At 28.8% G+C, this 25,458-nt stretch overlaps 1 protein-coding gene across 9 annotated transcripts in view; it reads right to left on the bottom strand.

Moving 5' to 3' along the window:
* LOC100644421 overlaps nucleotides 1-25,458 on the bottom strand; it is an 88,462-nt gene that overhangs the window by 52,657 nt on the left and 10,347 nt on the right. For 8 of the 9 annotated variants that reach the window (XM_048408115.1, XM_048408119.1, XM_048408120.1 and 5 more), the window contains exons 2-3: nucleotides 20,132-20,311; nucleotides 7,847-8,081 (exon numbers count right to left, since the gene is read on the bottom strand). In XM_048408115.1, the coding sequence (XP_048264072.1) occupies nucleotides 7,847-8,012 (166 nt within the window). In that variant the 5' untranslated portion in view covers nucleotides 8,013-8,081; nucleotides 20,132-20,311. Of the gene's footprint in view, nucleotides 1-7,846; nucleotides 8,082-16,597; nucleotides 16,784-20,131; nucleotides 20,312-25,458 lie in introns of those variants that run through there. The other variant, XM_048408116.1, reaches the window with a different exon arrangement.

The raw sequence follows: 25,458 nt of genomic DNA, 5'->3' as shown, positions 1-25,458 counted from the left end.
TATTCGTACAAATACTTTAACAATTTGAAAACATGCAAGAGGAGGAATTATTTACAAACAGAATAAAATTTATCTATACTGCTATAGCTAGTTTCTGAGATTATTATTCTACTTGATAATTCTTTATGTGCAATGACTATCGTGGAAATAAGAGTGTTAACTAAATTTACCAGCTCATATTTTATTTGTCGTATATATTTTTTTAAATATATTCACCGATCCTTTTACACAGGTTAGTTTATTTCAATAAAAATTTCTCGAAAATTGATATTAAGAATGTTAATAAAATAACGAATCTACCAAACTTCTTAACATTTTGAATTTTCCATTTTGTATTTTTCAGCTCCTCGCGCATTCACTTCCTGAGTCTTATTCTACAGTTTATTTCAAGTAAATGATAATAATCTACTTCCAAAAGCTGTTCACAATTTGGCAGTATTTTAATCATTTCGTGAACAGTAACATATGCATGTTGAAATATTTCCATCAAATTAATTTATAACTCGAAAGAGTATGTTCTATGTGTACGTATATTAAAACTGGAATCGATTGAAACACATGGAATTTCGAATCTTAATTCAGCACAGGACCGTAGAAAATTGGTACAATAAAAAAAAAAGGATGTATTAAAAGCGTGTTTCACAAGTTGATGATCGATTTCCTGCTTTAATATTCATTTATCTCAGTCTGTTTCAACCGTAAACCGAAGTGCATTGTATGTGAGCTTTTACACACAGCACCGGTGACGAAAGTGCATAAATATGCAGTTTATTCACACGTTCGTATAATTGAATGCAGTTTCAGACGAAACAGCCAAGCGCTCTCCTTAAATAGAACAATCGAAAAGTATTCTCTAACGTTCCAAATGTTACTAAACTTTTACTCGTAATAACAAACATAGAGGACACATAAATTTATCGAAACTACTTATTTAGAAATCTGCACGTCGTTCCATTTTTACTTCAAGCGTGTGTTTCTCAAAAGATGTATTTACTTTTGCGAAAGCTCATTACACACATCATTATAATACTAGAAGTACCAGTGTTCTTCACTTGGTTCTGTCAAGTATGTTTTCTTTACATCTTCGAAACAAACACTAAAGAAAGAGCTTACAGTATTAAAAATAATTTGTTACAAGTAGACTACGAACATTCATGCAAATCTACAAATTTGTTAAATAGAGATTTGTTTTACCCACTAAATATTATGACTACTTTATTTTTAATATTTTCTGTATTTTTGCATACTATATGTATTCTGGATATTTTTGAATTTTTATCTGACATCTAAAATCTGACATCTGGTTATGAATTAGCGACAAGGATTATAATAATCGGTAGAAACGATGTTTGTGCAGAATGGTCGGCAGGGTACGGACTGATAAAAAGCTTTAATAACTTGAAAACGAAAAGCGATAACGTCAATTTTTTGTCCTCATAATACAATGAAAATTGTCATCCCTATCCATCACGACAGTCACGAAATTTTTTAAACTTTTGATTAGATGATTCTGAACATTTCTTCAAACACGAAGAAAAATTCCTACACCTATTTTGCATATTACGATATGATTAAAATGCGAAACAAAGTACGACTGAGCAATACAAAAAATTTTCAACTAATCGAAAAATGGAGAAAATTAAAAATTAAAAAATTAAAATCGGTTGGTACTCAGGACCCTGCTGATTACCCTGTGAATGTTAAAAACTTCAGGAGTTCAAAATTTATAGGTTTATAGCACGTATTAAGAGACGTAAAAAATGCTAATTGAATAAAGGACCTAAAATAAATTTTTCATAACAGAAGTAATCTCATATCATCTGTAAGAATCGTCATATATTATCAACTAAATGTAAGGATATGCATAGAGATTTCATAACATATAAATAGAAAAATTAGTTCGTAATTAAGAAAGGGTAATAAAAAACGATAGAGAAGATGTTTATAATTGATTATCTAAAAACAAACGAAAAAAATACAATATCGCTAATTTTCTAAACAATTGAGAATATATTTAATATTATTATTACATATTCGATATTATCACAATTTGACATTTGTAAGATCTTTGATAGAGTGAAAAAATATGTTTGGTCTCATATCAAAATAAACGAACAGTTTTAATAACACAGAACTATTTAATTTAATTTTGAAAATTGTTGATCATGTGCTTTCCTTGTGGTTTTCATTTAAACTCATAATGGTTACTTTATGATTTCGTTGCAGTAAATGGATTCTAGCGTACGATCAAAAATATAAACTTACTTATATATTGCATTAGAAACGACACGCTCATTTCCAGCGCGTGTCGCACGCGAATCGAACGTTGTTCCGAACTTTCCTGTTTTCACATCTCTTCCAGTGTCAGCCAGGAAAACGCGGTAACCTCGACGAGTTCTCCAAGATAGACCACAGCCTACGTGTTCTCAACGATCATCGTAAACCTTCCGACTCCGTAAAATAATGTTGAATTTATTACCGGCTAAATATAACACGGAAAGTATTCGTGAGCCGCTTGAATCGAGTACAAAACCGAATTCTCTTTCTAATTTTGAGGTTTTGACATCAGCATCGTATGAATCGCAACTGTTTCGCGCAAACGAACGCGTAAGTCGATTATGCAATTACTTGAAGATTGTTATATAAACAGGAAAAGTATGTATGCGGACAATACAGGAGATGGTTCAAAAATAAATTATCACTTCGAACTCGGTAAAAAGTTTCTTCTAATAATCTAAAACTAGATGTATGTACAAGATATTAAAAAGAAGAAATCTGATTGTAAGATTTTAATACGATTTTAGCGAGTTACGAGAAGAAAGAAAATCAAAAAGGTAAATAAAGTGTTTGAAATATTCAAAACAGAATGATACTATGCAACAAGTTTATGAAAAAATTATTTGCTGATTATTGAGAATAAGGACGATGTCGCTAATCTCAGTGACCTTGAAATATATCGTCATGGTCAATATTCCGAACAATTTCTGCCTATACATATAATCGTCGCTTGGCTTTAGATTTCAAGTTATAAGCAATTTATATTTAATACTACATGTATTGTTTAACGATTTCTTTCACAAATATTTGTACTGTAAATAATATTTCAATGACGGTAGGTCATATTTGTTAAGTTTTTAAGCAATTCCACATACCAATTTATCGAAAATTATTCCACGCCAGCGTTGCCCGCCGGCTATTGGCAGCAGGATATTACTCCCGCCCAATCTATAAGCCAGTGATTTTTCCTTTTTTAATTATACAATATTAAAACTGGTTATCATTCTCATCAGTGGGTTAAGTTTAGATTGGTTATATAAAAATGCGACTGTTTACTTTAGAATAGGATGCAATCGTAATCGTAATTTAATCGGAGCTTTTTTGCAAATATCTTGAAAAAGAAGGTTGTGCAACGGTTGTTATTATTGTATTATTTGTATTTATTTGTATTGTATTTACAGAATTCTTGAGAACATATTTCAAGGTCATTAAAATTGAAAGCGAAAAATTCTTGCTTTCGAGAGAAGAAAAAAAGTCACACAAACTATTGTTTTAATTATATTAATTTTTCTAAACAGATTACCAACAATTGTTATAATTATAAAATATTTCCAATTTGTATGAGGCTTAAGATCTCTTCTATTAAAAGAACATAGAAATATCGAAAGAGAGAAATTCTGAAAAAGAAAATTACTGAGTTTGCTAATTTTCGAACACGGAAGTTCTTTCAAGTATAATATCATTCTAGAGTATAATGCCATAAAAAACAGTAATATTAGATAGACCGCCGAAAAATAAAGTTTTTAAGTATGCTTAAATAAAAATAATCCCACCATGTTAGAGTCCTGTCCGCACAGAGAGCGCAACCTAATTCGAAAGGTAATTGTCACATTACAATTTAACGCACTGGATGTCGCTTTAATTTAAACGCGACGCATCGACCGTATAATGTATAATTCGTTCTGCACTGGATTGTCAACAGGAAATTTTATTATTTACGTTGAGTGCTTGTGCAATGAGTATCGTTTGAGTTTTTGCAGGCTCTTGTCTTGTATGAATACTACCTAATCGATTATTTCATCAGAGGATAAACGAAGGTGCATACAAATGACCTATCACAATCTCGAATTCACAATATCCAACTCAGTCAAAATTAACCATTTTACTTAAAACGTATCCAATCGAGCATTTACAAATATATAAATAAGAAAAATAATTTGTATTATTTTATATATCAAATATATAGGTAATATTATTAATTTCCTTGTTACTAAGGATTACAAGAGATTTCGCTTCTTTGATTTATTTTACCACTATGTTTACACCTAGTAGTTTACACCTATTTATTTTACCACTATGTTTACACCTAGTAATATAGTACCTATATTATGTATCCGCTTCTTATTAAAATGATTGAAATACAAATCTTCTATCAAGCTTCTATCAACTACAATACAAGATACTCTTTAAACTAACTAGATATACCAAATATATATACAATAAATAATTAAACATCGACTTAAAAATAGAATTAAGCAATAATTTTTCATTAATTGCTTATTCCCATCCCTGCGTGTAATTTAAAAAGGTAACTGATATAATACACATAATATAATATAATTAGCTTATTTTTAATTTACAAAATTTAGTTGCAATATTTTATTTGTTTCGCAGTATTTTATCTAATTTGCTAAATTAATGAACGTTATGCAAAAGAATGGATCAGTACTAGTAAGTTGTGACTTTATCAACTGCATAATATTCTAACATTACTGCCCGATAATAATATGGCAACAATTCAACATTTTGCTTTTTTTACACATTTTATATTCTCTGCCAATTTATATCTTGCGTTAAAAAGAAGAAATATAACTTGTCCAATGAAAAACGCAAAGAAGTAAAGATACTCGCATCACAGGTGTTGTACGTGCAGTTTTTGCTTTTAAGCCTGTGAAAGATCCGGCAAACGCGTTTTTCTCTCGATGTCTCGCGCGGACCAAAAGTACATACGTACTTTGGCATGGTATGGCATTGGTCCCAACCATTTTGCCTCTCTTGGACTCGAAGACGCCACTTTCCAGACAGCATCCAACTTCGTATATACGTTTCACGTTGATAATATTGAGGAACTGTGCAAGAAACGGAAAACGATTGTTCTCCGTCAAAGCAGACACGGAAATAGACGCGACCGAGATGAACATCTTCTGCTTCAATGAATTTTGGTATTCGAACAATATATTCGGTCGCTTGCTTCGCCATCAAAGATAATATCTGCTTTTTATAAATTTTCCGTTGAAAACTTGAAACTAATTATCGGTGAATTCGTATCGAAACTAGTAACAGTAAATTCATGTTAAAATTAATAATTGATCGATTGACATTGAAATTAGCATGGATAATTCGACATAGCTGAAAACTATGCACAAATTTTCAAGGAAGAATGGTAAATCAGTTTTGTAAATCAAATTTTGCAACATTAAAAGCTACTAACGAAATTTTGGTTAATATTAACATTATTAATATATTGGCCTAAGTAAGGGGAGAAAAGGGGAAACATGGGAGAAGAATGAGAATTTAGAAAAAAATAAGAGTAAAAGAAAAAATAAAATATAGAATTCAGTGTCAACGGAGGTGTATAACAACTGGATGATAGAGATAAAAGTTGAATGTGTATTTATAGCAGAAAGGTAAGGGCATAAGGTTAAAATCGATTGTAAAATTCAGAAATTGTAACGAGTAAGACATAATAGTTACTGGGAATATGAAAGTAAGAGAACATATCAACAGTTTCTCAAAGAGTGAACCAAAACTAAGAAAATACATGCAAAGGAAAAAAGAAGATTATATCACAGGAAGTCGAAGCTTGTAGTGGATGTTAAAAATGACCAAGTAGAAAAGAGGGACAAAATACAAAAAGCATGAGAAAGAAAAAGATGTGAAAACCGTATAAAATAAATAAGAAAGTGAGGCAGAATAATTTAAAGTAACATATACGGAGGTAAAATTATGTATCTTGCAAGAAGGGAAATATTATATTTAAAAATATATATTATAAAAGAAATTTATATGTCGTGGTCTAAGTTACAATTAGGTAAATACAAAATTTTAGTTAATTATATACCAGTAAGATAATAAGTTTTACTTATAAAATTGTAACACACGTGGAAGATTCATAGGGTGTAACGTAGTCATTTAATTCTTAAAAATGATTTAATTTATATGAGTAACTTATACAAGATGTATAAGGTCCCAATAATATGTCAAAGTAATGTTTTAAACAAAAGTTAGTTAGTTTTCGGTTCACTACATATTTAGAAATGAAAAAATAAAACAAAATTTTTCAATAAAGAAATCAAGAACATATTGATTTTTTTAAATGGCACCATATATTTTGGGCTTCACAGAATTATAGCTGATATCAAGATCAATTCAATGATCTACTACACTATGATCTTGAGGTGATTTTGAGATGAACTTTAAGTTCGATTAACAGCAATAGTTCATCGTAGCGCTCAATACAAAACAATATTATTGTTACCTTTGCATATTTCTAATAAACTTATTTTATTTTTTTCGTCTTCCTAAGAACGGATTTGTTCATTCCAACGAGCTTAGGTCAACCTAGAACGGGATATCGAATTTTGTTGTCTGTAGGAAAAAGCGAACTATGTTTCAGGTTCTTAAAATGATTCATATGATGATGAATGCTTGTGTTTATTAGTAGTTATTCGAGATGGTCTATTAATGTGTACGGTGTAATTGCTGTTATCGACATAATGAGTGGGTACTATTATCAGGTACTTGTTCCTGATTTCATATTTTTTCTACTTTATTTTTTCATTGCATTTTTCTATTACGTTTCGTGTTTAGTAGTATGGATATATTTATTAGGTAGATTATCTTTCGGTTTTTGTCTTGAAGGGTGATGATTAACCTGTCGTATAGTATTGCTTTGTCTGTATGTATTGTAGTGTAAGGTCACTTATCTCCAAGTATAGTTTGTAGTGTTCGTTTTCAAGAATAATAGTTGGATATACTTATAGTACGGTATGTCGCTGAGTAGTCCGCTTTTATTCACTATTACTTGGTGTACTATCTTTACTGCTGTTATTATTATTATTAATAAAATTCAGATTTTATATTAAGAACATAAAAATTCACTATTTATGTATTACAAATAAACAGTTATGATAATTATTAAATAATTGATTACCTGCTCTAATAATTTAAGAAACTGCCATTTTAAATTACCTATTACTTTACTATTTTTTAATGCGCACCAGTGTAAAAACGAAAACAAGGTTCATTTTCTCATATTAAACGCAAGATTAATGCTTAAATTAAAAAAGATTATTCAAATTAGGAAAAAAGCTTGGTTAAGTTGCTCTGGATTCTAACGGTATAATACTAACTCTTATCGTAAGTTCAACGGACTTTCAGCAATGTCGCGAGCTACATTTACGATGCAGTAAAAAACAATCGATCCAGTAACCGTTATGGCAAATATCCGTTTTTGTTCCGTAGAGGTATATTAAATGTAATAAAGATTTTATTGATATCAAATATGTTTCTTACGTGTTATATATGTACAACAGATCAATCGATTAATTAAAACAAGCTTCTAAGTAGAATTTTGTTGAAATTAAAACTGGAAATGATAGGATTTTCTCTCTTTGATATTGCTTTTAAAAACAATTGTTGAGTAACTGTTTGCTACTATTTTCTTTTTTGTTTTTCTGCTATTATTTTAAACAAGATTTATTATTAAACTAAAATGTCGATGTTCTTTCTATGTTAATATATCGTAATAGAAGAGAAATAAATTGTCATTTCTTTTTACAAAACTTACCGTTTTCATAATTCTTTTGTCCGAGAGAGAAATTGTGGTTTACATCTGGCGGATCAGCATTGTCGAACAGGTCAGAAGACAACTGTCTTTGCAGACGGATCGTTTCATGCGTCAGCTCCCGAACCTGAATGAGCAATTCCTGATAATTCGATACCGGAAGCGTCATTGCTGTACACTGTATCTTTCACTGCGCCCGTGCGCCCAAATTTTGAAAGAACAGCCATCCGATTTGAATCTATAACAAAATGAATGTTGCTTATCAATACAAAATGCATCTTATTTGTATAATTAAATTGTGAATGTTTACGTATGTTAAATATATAACAAGTATATGACATTTATACATGTAAAATATGCAAATATTCACGAAGAATATGCAAAATATGTTAGTAACATGTGTGATATAAGTTTAAAAATGCGAATATTATTTACGATACAATATTTAATAAGAAATATTTAACAATACTTTTGTAGTCATCCTGATATGTTACAGCTTATGTTACAATAAATTATAAGCTTTTTCCTCAAGTTTATATAATCGACAAGCGAATTGCCATACATGGTAAAAGTAATGGACTCAGAAAATAATATTAGCTTGCGTTATTTAAAAGAAAATAATAATATGATACTTAATATAAAATTTTATACTATAAAATATCAAGTGAAATGTCGATATATTAACACCAAAAACTACAAATGCTGCATAAGCAAATATAATTGACTGCTCGAGAATAAGAAGACAATTTCGTGAATCTGTAAATGGTAATCGGCGTATTGAGCGTTGCTCGTATATCGCTGCGATAATTTATTATTTATCATATGCTAGATAATGGCATTCATTATGAAGCTTGTTGAGATACTCAACAAAATCTTCAATGTGTTAGTAAATATAATGTAGTTAGTAAATACTGTGATCAACAACGACAGCGATGAAGATTGGTAATATTAGATAAGACATTTTAAAATTCACTCATTTAATAAAGGTAAAACTATTTAAAATTGCATATAACATACGATATGCACACTATATCAATTATACAAAGTGGATCAGTCATCCATATACGGTAAGAAATAGTGGATTTCAATTTTTTTTAGCTATGACACGCCATTCCATGATCAAAAACCCCACAAAAATTATAATTTAATAAACATGTCAGGCAACTTCTAATAAATATATATAAAAATAAATAAATATAAAATAATAAAGTAAAAATATAAATGTCGTCATTTAATAACTTCGATAAAAAATTTGGCATTTTGAAACCTTCCTAATTTTTTAAAAGTAGGTTTTTCAATCAAAAGATCTGAAAAAATCCCTAGATATATAACACTGCAACTATAGTAATCTCAAATATTGTTACGTAATAGGAGTAGGAGACTAAAATTTTGTCAAAATGGTTTTCCTAGAAAACTCTCTCGATTGACGTATCATAAATTTAAATTGGTTTTGGGATACTTTTATCGTGTTTATTCGGTTATGCTCTTTATATTTAGATTTCATTTCTCTACTAACCTTCTGTGAAGGTATGTATTTACATAAACACCCATAATATACAAATAATATATAAAATGTTAAACAAGTCAATAATTATTTTAAAAATTAACACTTGAGGAATTAATATTTCATTATCTTAAAAATAACTACATTAAACGATCAAATTTTATTAATGCATAATCAAGTAGTAAATAATTAGTACGAAAATTTTATTATTTTCGCTCAAGACAATATTTTACTTGAACCAAAACAAATTATCATTTATCTATTAATATACAGAACACGATAAGAATACAAAGAAATAGAACTAGATGATTTCTCTTAAATAAATCAATTCCGTGATATAAAGATATTAGAGTTAAATGATCGAAAACAAATTAATTCACAAGATATACCAAGCTTTTACAGAAAAATATATTCCTTTAAATTTATACGATTAAATAAAATATATTTGATAATTAATGTGACTAAGACTGACTAAAAACCAACATATAAATAATATGTTAAACTATATCAAGATTCTAAAAGATTTTAAATGTAGTGAGGAACCTTATACAATAAGCATCTTTTCTAATATGAAAGCTACTCGAGTTTATGGATAGAATTACGATGGATAAAGAAGCTGTTTACAATTACGTTTTATCAAAAAGTGAAATACCAATAAATATCAAATATATCAAAATATCAAAAAATGGAATATTTCGTAAATTTTATTTAATTTTTGTTCGTCTATCCTTGATACTAAAAATAGTGTATGATTACATAATAGTACATAATTGGATATAAATCCAAATCTAATGTAAGAAATCGACTAAAAATATTATACATACACAGCTGTAACACACTATCGTTACTATAATATTACTGTATTATTTTATTTATATTTTATATGTAGTAGTGATATTGTTATATTTGTTGCAGTGATACTTTATATCGATTGGGATTAGGGTTTGTAGAATTTCGTGACTGGCTGTACATTACATGAAATTACAATTGTTAGTTTAAAATCTTACTAACAGTATATTGAAACTAAATGTATGACTCGTCGAAGTATAAATCGATTTCAAATATTATTGTTGAAATTGAGAACAATGAACTTCATAATGTTTAACAATTACAAATGCCAACATTTAAAAATATATCTTGTTGTGTCATAATATTCTACGACAGCTCTAATAAAGAATAAATTCCATCCAACACCTTCTATTTATAATTTTCTAATTAAATAACGTTTTGCCAAAAATAAACAACTATCCACATACTTTTGGTCGCTAGTGTGCATCATCTAATTTCGTTTTATAAATTTTATTCTATCTCTAATCACTATAAAAATATGTCTATCTAGAGATGCGAAATATTCTGTATTTGTAAAATAATTTCACATACTACACCTAAAAAGCTAGATTACATTGTGAAAATCCATTCTAACGATTGTCATTATAGAATTACAAATGACATCAAAGTCTGGAAAACCGCGAAGAGCGATACCGTATACAGTATACAAGCTAGATTCTGAGCTGTACAAACTCGTCACTCTACACGCGGAGAACCCCTTTTGGTTAAAATGCTACGAATCACGAGTCGTTGCAATTGCAAGTCTCCGTGTTCCACGGTTATGCATATGTACGCTTAAGTACTGTACTCGTTCGTGTTTAAAAGAGCTTTTGTCGATAGGGAGGAAACGCTGCAACCCCTTCCATCCCCGTCGGTACTAGCTCGACACGTGAAAAGCGTGCGTGCGTGCACGCAAATCGAGGGAACCCTAAACTTACCACATTCGTTCGCGTCAACCGGTTTGTTTGTGCATCGTCTAAGACTTGGTAACCACGCTCAGTAGTTACTTCGTCTAATTTTGTGCTAACATTTCTCACGAATTTTTCCCATGTTTCTCACAAATTTTTGCTAATTTTTTCAAATGTTGTTATGGATGTCTTTGCAATTGCGCCAAAGTTTCATACAGGTTAAAAATTACGTTCTTATTTTTGTGTAAATCGGTTTGTAATATGTTTTAATTTTCAAATTGTATTTTGAGAATTGGAAGCAAAAATGAAAAATAATCGTAATATGGATTAAGATAATTTAAAGATCATTTTTTCAAATTTTGATACTTGGAAATTTCAGTTTCAAACGTTTATACAGATATTGCGTTGTTTAGAAAATTTGTAGCAACGGCAGGGAAAATTTGTCCCTAACGGATACTGATATCGAATTATCTGATACATTTTCTGAAAATGAAAGTAGATTTTTGTCATAAACTTCAGTTAGATAATAAGACGTATAAATATATTAATTGAAAAGCAACATCACTTGTTACATACAAAATAATCCAATGGACGAAGAGTTAAGGAATAGCTGATTTTTGGTTAATTACAATATTGTAAACAAATCCTCAAAGATTCATGTATAAAAAATTGCCTTCGTTACTTTATTTAAATATAACATTGAAAAATGTAATTATCTTTAAGGAAATTATCATTAAAGACTTAAATTCTCAATCCAAGTTATTCAAATTCCCAAAAATTTAACCGAAGGATAATAAAATACACAGTTGTTGTAAATACCATCATATAAATATCATTCGATAGAACGATGTAGTATACTTAAAATACCTTTTGATAATAGTACATAAGATGATTTTGAACGCAAGAACCATGAATTCTAGGTGAACCCATAGAAGGAACACAGTTTATAGAAAATAATGTCGCGGAATGAAGGCGTAGCGGGTCTGCCAGAGCGCGTCTGTCTCGCTTCGTGATCCCCATGACTGGAACCAGTCTAAATTGCAATAAAAAACTTTGACTGAATGCATTCCATAAAGAGAGAGAGAGAGCTTTTCATTTGACTTTTCAAAGCCAAGGTCGAAGGTATTCAATCGATGAAGTACCATGGTAACTCATCGAGTAACAATCAAGTAACATAATTGTATAAACACGACAAGTACATAATTTTGTTACACAAACCAAGTTGCTTTTAAATGTATTAAAGAAGACATTTCTCGAGAAATCTTATATTACATTAAATTTTATAGAAATTTTATATTACATTAAAACTTAAAAAAAGAATTTAATTGCTCATAACTTCAATGAGGCACTTAAGGCTAGTAAATAATTGCAAATAGGTAATTATATATTCTGCTAAATAGTAATATTTAAATAATCAAAGAATACTAAATTTCTAATATTATATTTACATTACACCTACGAAGAATATTACTATACCAACTAAGTTATTGATGATAAATTATTCATGGTCAACTAACTTATTACAGTTGCTTTTATAGGATATCGGTGTAATATTAATATTAATGTTTAAAGAGTTAAAATGTAAAGTTTGTAGAAGTTAATGACTATTTAAATTTATAATTACATAATCAAGAAGCGTATAAAATTCTGGTGATGGTGATCACCAAGTTATATGTAAATAAATTATCCGATTATAATTGACCAAGAAGAAATGAAAAAACTCATTAACTTGATAAATTAATTATCTTGATAATTTATTGTTATTCCTTTAGAAATTATATTAGAACAACTAAACTGGCAACTTTGCAGTATCTGCTACCTACGATGAAACCTTTTCAGTGCCATTATAAGGGAATCATGGAAACTCTCTTATGCAATCACACATAATTACCACTGATGTAAATATCATATTGCTGTGTTTGACAAAATATCGGGAATGAAATCGATGATTTCATTCATCATTCATTTATTTTATTCATCGCTAAGACAATGGACTTAAAAATTGTTATTTTACATATTAAAACGTAATATTTCAACAATTTTAATTTGGTTATTAATAATTCGGAAAGCATTCACTGTAATTGAAGGAAATTATTAAAAAATTCTCAATATAATTTTTTAATTTCAGCATATTGTAATAGAATTAACGTAAATATCGTTAATCTGTTTCTATCCTTTATTGACAGAATAGCGAGAGTCCATCGTTACTGTGTATTACTCTGTATTTCTGGTATAACTTTTCAAGAAGACATTTTCTCATTACTTTTACTCATATATCTTATACGTTGAATAATATGATTGTATACAGGAAAAGACTGAATAGACCTTGTGTAATTATTTGAATATTTAAATATGTGTACGTAGAAATTTATAGATATAGGTATTTTATAGATATGTTGATATTTAGATCATAATAGTATAATTTCGGAATCTATATTGATTAAATATATTTTATATTTTCGTAAAGTACAGTAAGCACTTAAAGGATATTCTGTACAATACTATAGTTACAGATATTCTTCAAAATAATCATACTTGTTCACTCATTAATTACAATGTGAAGGCATTATTAAAAAATAAAGGAAAAATATTCAAAAATACCTATGTAAGATGACAGTTTAAAATACAATGTATAAACATGCAATGTGTGTACATATGTATATTTAACTAAGACTATTAGCTATTCGACGATTTTTCACCCTTGCAAATAGTTAAGTTCTTCGAGCGCCAAACTTGACCTGGTCACGTATGCGAAATGTATGTGCAAGATCTACGTTCTACATAGATGTAGACTTCTATTTCGTACGCGCTTAATGCCAAAATTGCGTTCTAAAAATACAGCACCATGTCAGCGTTGTCCTCTTTGCCATGTTACGTGGAATTTATTAACGCGGTCAACGCTCAGTCATAATCACTTCACGTGTCAAAAACACTCCTCTTTCCTCAGATATATACTATGAAACTTAACGAATTCTATTTCCCAAAATACTTCAAACTTTGAAGTAACTTCTGACGTAAATATAACAAAATAGTACACCTCGTCGAAAATATAAATTAAAACCCTTCCTTGAAGATAACTTCGCAGACGAAAAAATACGATTACAAGGAAGACAATAGAGTAAAATCGAATTAACGTTTTACACTCTGGAAATTTTTACGATACGATCGATTAGCACCTGCAGCATATTTTTACAGAGAAACTTTTCCAAATCAGGGGTCTCGTTTCGAAGAGAAAAATGTAATAAATGCGTTTAAATTGATTTATAAGGTGGCCTTCTTCCATTTTTTAATGATGGAAACATAATAGAAGATGCAATAGACAGGTTCACGTGATAAATGTTGTTGTAGTAACAACTGTGCAATACAGGGTTCTATGCTTTTGATGGAAATAATTCTATGCTTTTATAGAGAAAAGTTAAATATCTCTTTCCCTTTTTGCTAACGAATATTGTCTCAGCGTCCAACTTTTTATGAGAATTGGTAAATATTTTAGTAGCTAGAAATATTGAAAAATATGCTATTGAATAGGACTAAAACTGAATGTGATAAATGTAATGGGAGGTAACTGGGAAAGAAAAATAATAAAAAATCATAATTAAAGCATTTGCGTCGGAAGCGGTACAAGTTGGTATTATTTGGCCATATTACAACAGTTCAATTAATTTGAATTTTATTTTGTATTCTATGTATCTGTTTTACACGGTAAACATCGTCGTCAGTTTTTACCATGTAAAATATAAAATACAAAATAAAATTAACTATCCTAATATTCAGTAATGTAGCCAAAACTACAGTAATCATTGTGATACCAATTCAGAGTTCTAAGTTCATCATTACGGTTATCGCTCAGTTTTTCATATTGCACACGTGAAAACTGCAAAAGAAAGAAGATTAAATCACAGACAGACCGTAAACTCATCATCAGCAGATTAACATTTTATGACCATATTATACTATGGATGTTTAATTTTACTCTGCATACCGTTACGATTCGTTCGAAAGAAAAGTGCACTGACCGACGTGGAAGCCTTGTTATAACATAAAAGTCAAGCAGATAGACTTAGAAAAGACCATCTTCTAGAAAACCGAACTTGTTTACTGGCTCCATGCATGTTATTTTATGAGAAGAATAATCTGGTGATTATGAAATTATTTCATGCACTTGGTCTCAAATTTGGAGTAATGCAGATTCTAATATTGAATCACTACAAAAGAAAGGAATAAGAAGGAAAAATAATTTTTAGCGATTATGAAGGAAATTTAGGATAACAGATTTTGATACTTGATCACTAGCTTTCGCGCTGATACTTTAAGAGAATCAAAGATATATTTATAAAATGCATATAATATGTAAAGTGTAAGATTGTGGTTTAATATGTGAAAACTTTTTCTCATTAAGTGCTTCTATGCAAATCCACATAATCATGAAATATTAATCAACGCGTTTATGAAGCTAATCCCTCTGAAGATGCTGATAATTAACAGGACGAAGATTATACCGCATTGTGTAACGAAATTTGTAAATAATTACTGTAACCTATTTAAAGTTCCAATGTTGATTACTTGCTAGCCCGTAAAAATTAGTTGATTATTTTCATTTTCCTAAAATTAATTAATAACTACGATAAATATGCAATCTTTTTAACATACCTATACTTCCAGTTTTAAATATACTTCTAAGTACTATACTTAAAAATAATTGGAGCATTGTTCGCTTTATACAAGGAGTAAATCACTCGTGTTACAAATTTTTTATTTTTTTGTGAGATTCTCAAAGCTTAAAATGTACATTATCGAATCATTTACTGAAAAAGAAGATTAAAAACATTAGACAAGGCTGAAACGTCAAATTTTTAGTAAAAGTTTACAAATTTATGTAATCGATATTATTCAACATTTCCTGAGCTTTGTGTAAAACCAAATGCTTTTAATATTTTATAAAATATTAAAACAAAACAAAAAAGAAAATTTTTAGTAAATACCTTATGAATTTAAGTTATTTGACTCTCTGTTTAAAGTAAAATATATTCGACTTTTCTGTAAAAACATCGATCAACTGCTATTACAAAACCGAAGCTTTCTAAAAATGGAAACATTAGTTCGGTGTAATATAGTAAAATAATGAAAAGTAAGAAATTTTCATTACAAATACAAATTTAAATAGTCCCATTTGTAAACTTCATCCTAACCTACTTATAAACAAACGGACCATCTATCATCATAATAATAAATACTATATGTACTTCAACGATGAAGAGTATATGCACTTCGATTTCCTAGTTCCCTAAAAAATACTAAAAACAATACGTATTACAATTTCGTATAAATTAGTAAAGAAAGAACGATTCTTAGTTAACTTCAAAACACGACCTTTCTGTCAAAAATAAAATTTACAATAGCAAAAACAAATCCTCTAAGAGATACTAATTCTCCAATTTTGTAATATCTTTGATCGCAATATATATAATTCCATAGCGATATCTAACCAGAGATTGAAGCTTTAAAATCAATTACCTTATAATTATCCGTCATGAGGATCTCAGAAATCATCGACTGTCTCAAAATGATCTTCGATCTTGAATCAGAAGTAAACGAATTGTCTCTTTCACAAGATGGCAAGGAATAACAGCTCGTGTCACATTCTAAGTTAAACAAGACGCTACGGTAGAATTATACATAGAGGAGAAATGCTCGACATACTGTGAGGCAGACACACGAGCAGAACCTTCTCCTTCTGCTGTCCAACGAAAACTCATGGTGCACGCTCAACGCGGCTACGAAGGCCCTTCCACCCCCCCCCTCCACTCCAGCGATGGAAGTTAATCGTGGTGGAGAAACCCCTCGTGTCGTTTCTGGTTCGTGTTTAGCAAGGGACAGACTCGTTCTTCGAACATGTGACGAATGCCCTGAATCGCTCCAAATGTTATTCGAAATTAAGAGCTTCGAAAACCTTGAACCACCTAACTTTCTTAATAAATCTTGACACAACTGATACCTAAAATTTTACTGCCTAGTGGAACCGATATATAGTATTTTTAACTGTTATCGTAAATTTACTGACTGAGGTGTAATTTAAAGATATGTAAAACAATCAGAAGGAAATGAGATCTTATTACAGCAGTGAAAATGTAAAAATAGCTTACGATAATTTATGTGTAATTTCATTCGTGTAACAGAAAATGTAAATTATTGATATAATATTAATTTGGATTTGATCCTTGGTGAAAAATTTACGGATAGACGACCAGTTGAACTACATAATAATAATAATGATATAATGATAAAAATATAAAGTATATGGTAATTCTGGAATACAGTGACAAAATAAGTTATAGGTTTAATTAACCGTCCGTAATACTATTTTATTATAGTTTGTATAACAAATTTAAAAAGGAAACGCTTTTTATTATTTTGAAATAATGCTAACATCCCTCAAGTTCCTTTTCCTTGTTTTTTTAAATTTCCTATTTTTATCTATCGATGGAAACATATCACAGAATTCTATTTAATTTGCAGCCATTTATGTCATAAATTGAAGGAACATCAATTGTAGCTATTTTTGGAAAAGTATTAACATTTCCTAAACTTATTTCCTTCTCTTTTTCCATCTTTATGGACGGGACATTAAACTATACGACTGTTTGATGGTACATCGAATAGAGAGTGACGATACAAAAGTGAAAACTAGTTCTACTTTCGTGCCAATTTTTGCTTTATACAACGAAGATCGTAAAACGTTTTCGATGACTCAGTATGCTTCAGAGTCTGATCGTGCTGAAATCGAGTATATGCAGAAAACTATCAAGATTGGGGTATCAAGATTGTTGCAAAACCACACAAAAAGAACACAAAGACGTATATATACATATTAAATTAAAAAGACACAAATATAGTAAAGTAATAAATAAAGTAGGAATTGCCTCTATGCCCTTCGTTCGAAAAATTTGAATGTATTTCATTATCAAAATAAAAATAATAAGATTTGGAAACTAAACGCTATACGTTTACTGTATCATGTGATTTTGAAATGTAAATATTTTTTACGTTAAAAGGTAATGCGATGTTCAATAAAAAATTTACATGCATGTTTTGGATAAGAAAAAAATAAGAACTGTCCAGCTATTATTTAATTTCAAAAGAATTATTGTTTAATATTTAAAAAATGATAATGAAAGATTTTAAATAGTCAAGATTAGAATAAAAGAATATAAAGAATTTAATACAGTAAGAGATAAAAAAAAGAGATAAAAAAGGAGATAAAAAAATTTTTTAAATTTAACTTAACTCAAATTAAGCTATGACTAATAAAATAAAAATTATATTACTATAAACATATAAAAAAGGAAAGAAAAAAAATTGACTCGGATGATTTTTATTTCCACTAAAATGTTTCATCTCCAAATGTCGAAACTGTACATTTCAAAACAACATTTATTATAAATCAAGCTAATATATCCTTCGATTAATTCGATTAAATTAATTTAAATGCATCTTTTTAATTGATTGCGAAAGGTAATTAAATTAAAAAAATGTTAAGTGCATTATCATTTCATGATTTAAAAGTTTGGATATTTTTTTATGGTAAAAGATAATTTAAATACCTAATAAGACAAAGAAGAAAAAAGCAGAAATATCAGTAAATACTAGTATAATCGTATATAATATGATTCTCGTTACGAAGGTTACATGCGTCTTTTGACCGAAAGAGAAGAAACGCCATCAAATTCTTCGTCGGTTAATTATAGTTACAAGGTTTGTTACAAAAACAGAAAATGCCTTGGTGGAAATGTCTACCGGTTTTCGTAGAACACCATAAAAGCACAAATTACCATGTGTGACCTGCAACTGGTTGATCATAAAGAAAAGTCTCTCGCATTCGACGAGACCTCGTTGCATCGCATTTGTAAACCTATGTCGAATGCGATCACCTACTACACATTCCTAATTCGAACAAGAAAACGAAGTGAAAAAGTCTTTTAAAATCTAGGGCAATATGTATCATCATTTTTAGACGAACAGGGAAATCATTAAAATGGTATTACATAAGACAAATAGATTTATGATACGTAATCATTTTTTACTTTATTTTATTCGAGCAATAATAATCTATTTGTACAATTCTGCTAAATATTTATTGCAATTAATACCATTTTTAAGTATATTGCACCATGTTATTACAACAATTGTACAAATATTGTTCTTCACAATAATTTTAGATAGTATCATCTGTTTAATTTTTATTACAATAGGCTTAAATAGAAATTTTAAGTAGAAATAAAATAGAATTTAAAATTGAAATAGAAATAACATTAGAATTTTTTAAATTTTACTTCTTATCGAAATTTTCTTACTTTCTTCTATTTGATTCGGTTTGGGTTTTAATTAAAGTCACAATTAAAATGCTCTTCGTATAAACTATGCTTCTTCTAATCTACTCAGATAATACTCAGGTTTTGATTAAATTACTGGTTTTAATAAATCTTTCGTACATAAAAAAAAAGAAAAATACAGATGCACCTACGATTATTTGGAACGTTTTGAAGAATCATTTAAAAAATACACAGTAAGAACTTTCTACACCTTGTAAGATGTAATTTGTAAATACATTTAATTCGAAAAAATTACATTCGTATCTATGTAAAAATATTGTAAACTAATTCCTTTCTTAGTTGTGAAATCGAAAAAAACAAAAATATATATACATATATATATATCAATACATGTACATAAATTACGTTACATTCGAGAGTGTATGAAATTCTCGCATTAACAGGATATAATACACCTTTTGCACCTGAATAATTACATATGAAATTATTTCACATTGTTTAGAAAACTGTTTAAAGCATAAATGCACAGAACAACAAATACAAAATTTCCAAGTAGAAAGGGATCCCAAATAGAAAATAACGAAAATTACATTAAGTTCAAGAATATCTTATGTTGCATTTAAGAATTTATATTCAAAAATTTATATTGAAATAATGTATACTACGAAATGTGTTTTAGATGTAGAAGACCAAAAAAAATTGTATATCGGTGGCTCACCTTCGCTAAACTCGCGCACGTCCTCCAAGATCCCGTATCGTTCTCATAATTTCCCTCTTGATGTAGAAACAGGACAGAGCACTCTTCATGTGCGTGTGTTCTCCTGCGTACAGGAAATAGAAATCCAATACGGTCACGGTAGTCTCGAGCGAGAGGGCAACTTCGGTGTTTCACCTTATCCTGTAAATTAAAACACACACGTCTGGTTTAGACAAATAAGAAAGAAGAGAACACTATTCCTTAACAAACCGGGACGTATCGCTTTCTCGTTTTAAATCAGATGATATCGAAGCAAAAAGAAGATTACAAAGATAATATATGTATATTAATATAATATGCAATACATTGCATAACTTGTATATTTATAATAATAATAATAATAATGATATATAATAATATTCTTAAAAAGTATGTACAAAAATTCTTTGTTCAAATTAAATGTTAATACAGATTTTGGAATAAAACTTGTTTACAACATATAGCAGCTGAAATAGAAATATTTTGTTTTAATGGTGAAATAAGAATCGTAAAAATACTCAATATCAAGAATAAAATCGTAATATTTGAATTGCAGCTATAGAAAAAGGTTTTAACAGAAGCATATATGTACCTAAAAAGAGAAAGAATTCTTTTTTTGAACAACTAAGAATTTTTTTTCATAAATTCTTCTTATCATTTCCTGTTATTGTTATTAATAATTAAAATACGTTTAAAATTACTCGTTATAATAAATAATAAATTCAATAACAAATATTGAATTAAATTATTTACATACACGATATTTTATCCATTTTGAATTCTTTAATATCTTAGCTACTTTCACCGATACAAGAGATTATGTCAAGATAAAGTCAAATGGTTCAAAATGACGAATATTATGATTTGCTATAGGATATTTTTTTCAGCATGACTAAATATTTTGTTATACACCAACATGTGGTTTTATTTCCTATAAAAAAATATTGATATATTTACTTGTATTTGAAAACTATTGATTTAAAAGATATTTTAACTCTAATTTTGTGAAATTTCTCATACGTATGAAAGCCAAGGTAAAATGCAAAGCAATATACTTGTGTTTATGTCCTTATTGTCTTGAAACTAATTGTTTTCAAATAATACTTTGCATAGAGAATAAAAATTCATATCGTTTGATAAAATAATATCGCCCAGTTTAAAATCTCGAACAAAAAATCATGAATCGCAATGTTCCTTCTTTTGAACCAGCTAATTTTGTGCTAGCAGAATTTGTTATGTCAGCAAAAGTATCTAAGTTGTTAAAAAAAAAACAAGAATTCAAATACTCTGTATAATATATAAAATTGAAATAATTACAATGGTCACAAAATGTATCTGTACACCACTACATTTATTATTGCATTTATATACTGACAGTTTAGATCCGAGTGTGATAAATTTAGAAATAGATTTTTATATGATTACAAAAATTTGATGATGGAAATGATATATAGAAGATGATAAAAAAATCTTTTCGTTGAAAAATGAAAGTATGTACAAATATTTGTTGTACTCACTGTGTATGAATATAATTAAATTAACATCTTGATTATTCGTTTAGAGTTGTACTGCTGGAAATCAAACAGAGCTAAAAGTAATTTAATTTGATTTAATATGATTCTCACACAATCATTATTCAAGCTATTGAGAAAGAATTCTCAAGATCGCTAGATTGATATAACAAACTAAAAATTAAATATACTTCCACTCTTTTTAAACTTATTCTCAAACAATTTTCTAAACCAAATTATCTACTAAAAATTTTAAGATAATTTAAGTTATGTCCTAAATTATAACTATTATAACTATTTACTTAAATTATGACTATTATGATTATAAATTATGAATATATCACTAATAATAATTTATTGTATTTATGATTGATTATACAATGATCCTACAGGTCGACTTAATAACTCAAAGGTATCCCTGGAACAGTACATATATGTCTTCACGAAAAGTAATTACCTACGCGCGGCAAATTGAAGAGAACGAGGATTCATAAATTCATTCGCATCGCATTGTCTGCTTCATTATCGCCAGAACTTTAATTGCAACTTCAAACAAGCGGAGAACCGGCGAGATGCGTTTATTTATACCGTTCCAGAAGCTCGACGTTAATAAACAATTCATCACATATTTGCTGTTACACTCATTGTTGCGAAATCAATTCATGACGCAAATGGTCGCCTGCTTCTTCTGTTATTATTTCGTCTGGGGGGAAGGGAGGAGCTTGATTAGCGAATTCATTTGAACTGTAACGATTCCATGGTTCACAAGCGTATAATCTGGAATAGATCAAAGACACTTCCAACAAATTTACAATTGCAGATGCGAAATTGCAGATACGAGATAGTAAAAAAATTGATTAGAGAAGGAAAATCGTGCAAAAACAGAATTGATCAAATAATCAAAATAATTATTGTAACATAACTCATTGTTATTTATTGTTAGAAATTTTCAATGTGAATTTTTTGACTAGACTAACTTCAGTAGTGTATACCGCGAAATAGATAAAATGAAAAAGTTAGGAAAAGATTAATACTTTCTAATAATTAGGCGTATATCATTATTGGAATAAAAGTTTAAAAAGAAATTGTCATTTCTTTCATAGAAATATATTCCAGAAAAGAATAGAAAATTGTATGTAATAATACAATGAATAAAAAATAAAACAAAGGTACACGGATATCTTATTAAACATATAAGTTATATTTAAAAAGTTCAATAACCTATTCGATGTAATAAAAGATAATCAACACACCAATGGGGCAATAATTTTATCGATTCTATTAACATTTTCTAGTTTACATTGAAATACGAGATTTCACGACGTGTACAGAGAAAGTTTTCCACTGTAAGATATTCCACTGCATTAGATCGCCGATTCCGGTTATCCGTTTAAATGCATGTGTCGCTTTCACGCTTTTTACATACATTTTACAATTTCTGCATTGAATACGCAAAGAATCGTCTTTGTTATAAACATGTTTCCTGTTTAGTATCTTTTGGATTAATATGAACATTTTGCTAATTAATGGATTTGCTCATTGTTTCATCGCGAATAATAGATTTATTTCTCAAATTTTTCATTATTCCGATGTGCAGTATTATTCTACATTGAAATAAATAGTTCACAATAAAAGTATAAGTTTGAAAGTAAAAATGGAAGAAAATAAATATTGAAATATGCTATACTTACATTGTTTGATAGTAATTATGTACAGTTACTCCCATTAACATTCGCAATATCTTCTAAAAAGGAATAACTCTTTTAAAATAAAATCGAACGATTTGATTTTTTTTTAGAAGTTAGAAGAATTGGTTTACTAGATGACGTATAACAAATTTTGAAAATATTGCAGTTTGTCGGAATCGCAAAAAATAGCAACGGTTGTTTTTTACAATTTTTTTTATCTGGGCCTATAATGAAAATTTAAACAATACCTTTTATAAATTTACGTCAGTTATTGTTAATAGATGTTAATAGATTCAGTATTCAGTATCGTGGACAAAAGGCCTAAGATATCGGCCGAATCGTAAACAATGTCGCGAGAGCCGCGACATCGTCGGGTACATCAATGTGTCGTCGGTCTTCTTTTTAAGTGAATAGTTTTGTGGAAAGGGCCTGCGTGACCCTGGCCACGGGCGTTTCGGGACACGTGTCTCTAACGACGGGGAAAGACAAAGAGATGTTAAAGGCAGTGTTAGTTGAGAAGCCGGAGAGAACGGATGCAAAAGTGCAGTGTGAGTTGAGAAGCGAGAGCGAGCGAGTATAGAAGCCGAAGAGTGTGAATCGGGAAGTCGGAAGCCGCGTATGAGAATAAGACGTACGACAGCATTGTAATCATTTCGTTGCTTCGAATATTATTAATTAAATCAAAACATCATTACTTGTCCTGTCCTCTAAGACCCATTTAGATATTACATATATGGAAAATTTAACCGAAATCTGTTGATGCGGAAACAAGCCAGAGGCATCGAAAAATGTAATCTTTACATTTATTACAGTTATAGATCGAAAATTGCGAAAAATTACGATTTTCACCATTTTTTAACCATTTGTAACTCATAGCAACATTAACCGATTTCGATCAAATTTTTAGCATTATATTCAAAATAGTATTTAAATTTTTATTACACGCCCAGACAAAAAGCTTGTAAAAAGCAATCTTTACCTTTGCCTTCGTGATTCCAACCAATTGCAATTTCTTTTTTGCTTTTTACACGTCATCTAGTAAACTAATCCTTTTCACTTCAAAAAAATAATTGAATCTTTTGATTCTATTTTTAAAAAATTATTCTGTTTTATTATATTTGTGAATATTAATGGCAGTAACAATGGACACATTTTTATGCGAGAAAGATTCCACAACTGTCTTGTTGAAATTATTGTACGACAAATATATATATTAAAAATGTCAAAACTATTATGTCCTATTAGCAAGTTTCTTATTTTGATCCATTGTGAGAAACAATTGGAATATAAACTTAAAAAGAAAAATATATTCTATATTATTACATGTAGTTAAATATTCTATGTAAATGTATAATATAGGCAAACATTATTTAGAATAGATTATAAATGTATAAAAACAAATACTAATGATATCATTCGGTAACTTATAATTATACAAATTTCAAATAACGGTAACGTTTTATTGTAATATAGTCAGATAAGCCGTGTTACAATTAATATTTCATGACTCTTCATTTCAGCGAGTAACTGCCTGCAATCTATTGGACATTTGTAGTATTAAATTTTTAACAAAATCTGGTTCTATATTTTCCCAATTTTTGTTTCCAAGTTTCTTATGATAATATGTATATTCAATATTATCTGACACAAGCTACTATATCTTTTTTCATCATCATACAAGCATCATGTATTCAATTATTGTTATATTATATATTTATTGTTATACAATATGATATATGTATATTACGATATTATTATAATTGTTATAAATATACATATTATAATTATACAGTTGGGAACAGAAATAAATAGACAAGTACACGTAGATATAAATGAAGTTTAATCGAACGTATTTTTATTACATTGCATTGTAATACTAATATTATATATTTAAGTTTTATCTAATAAATAATTCAAGTTAATATTTACATTTTATGTAAAGAAGCCATACTGAATGGAACTTCATTGATATCTATTTCCATTACGTATCCACTTAGTTTCATTCCCGACTCTATTATGTTATGTACATACATATTTACATATGTAATATATGTATAACGAAAACTTTTGTTATTTTTCTTCTTTACAACGACAAAATAACACGTCGTTA

The sequence above is a fragment of the Bombus terrestris genome, chromosome 8 (assembly GCF_910591885.1).
Source record: "Bombus terrestris chromosome 8, iyBomTerr1.2, whole genome shotgun sequence".
NCBI classification, from domain to species: domain Eukaryota; kingdom Metazoa; phylum Arthropoda; class Insecta; order Hymenoptera; family Apidae; genus Bombus; species Bombus terrestris.
The sequence above is the reverse complement of the archived record's forward strand: the minus strand, read 5'-3'. Positions and strand labels throughout refer to the sequence as shown.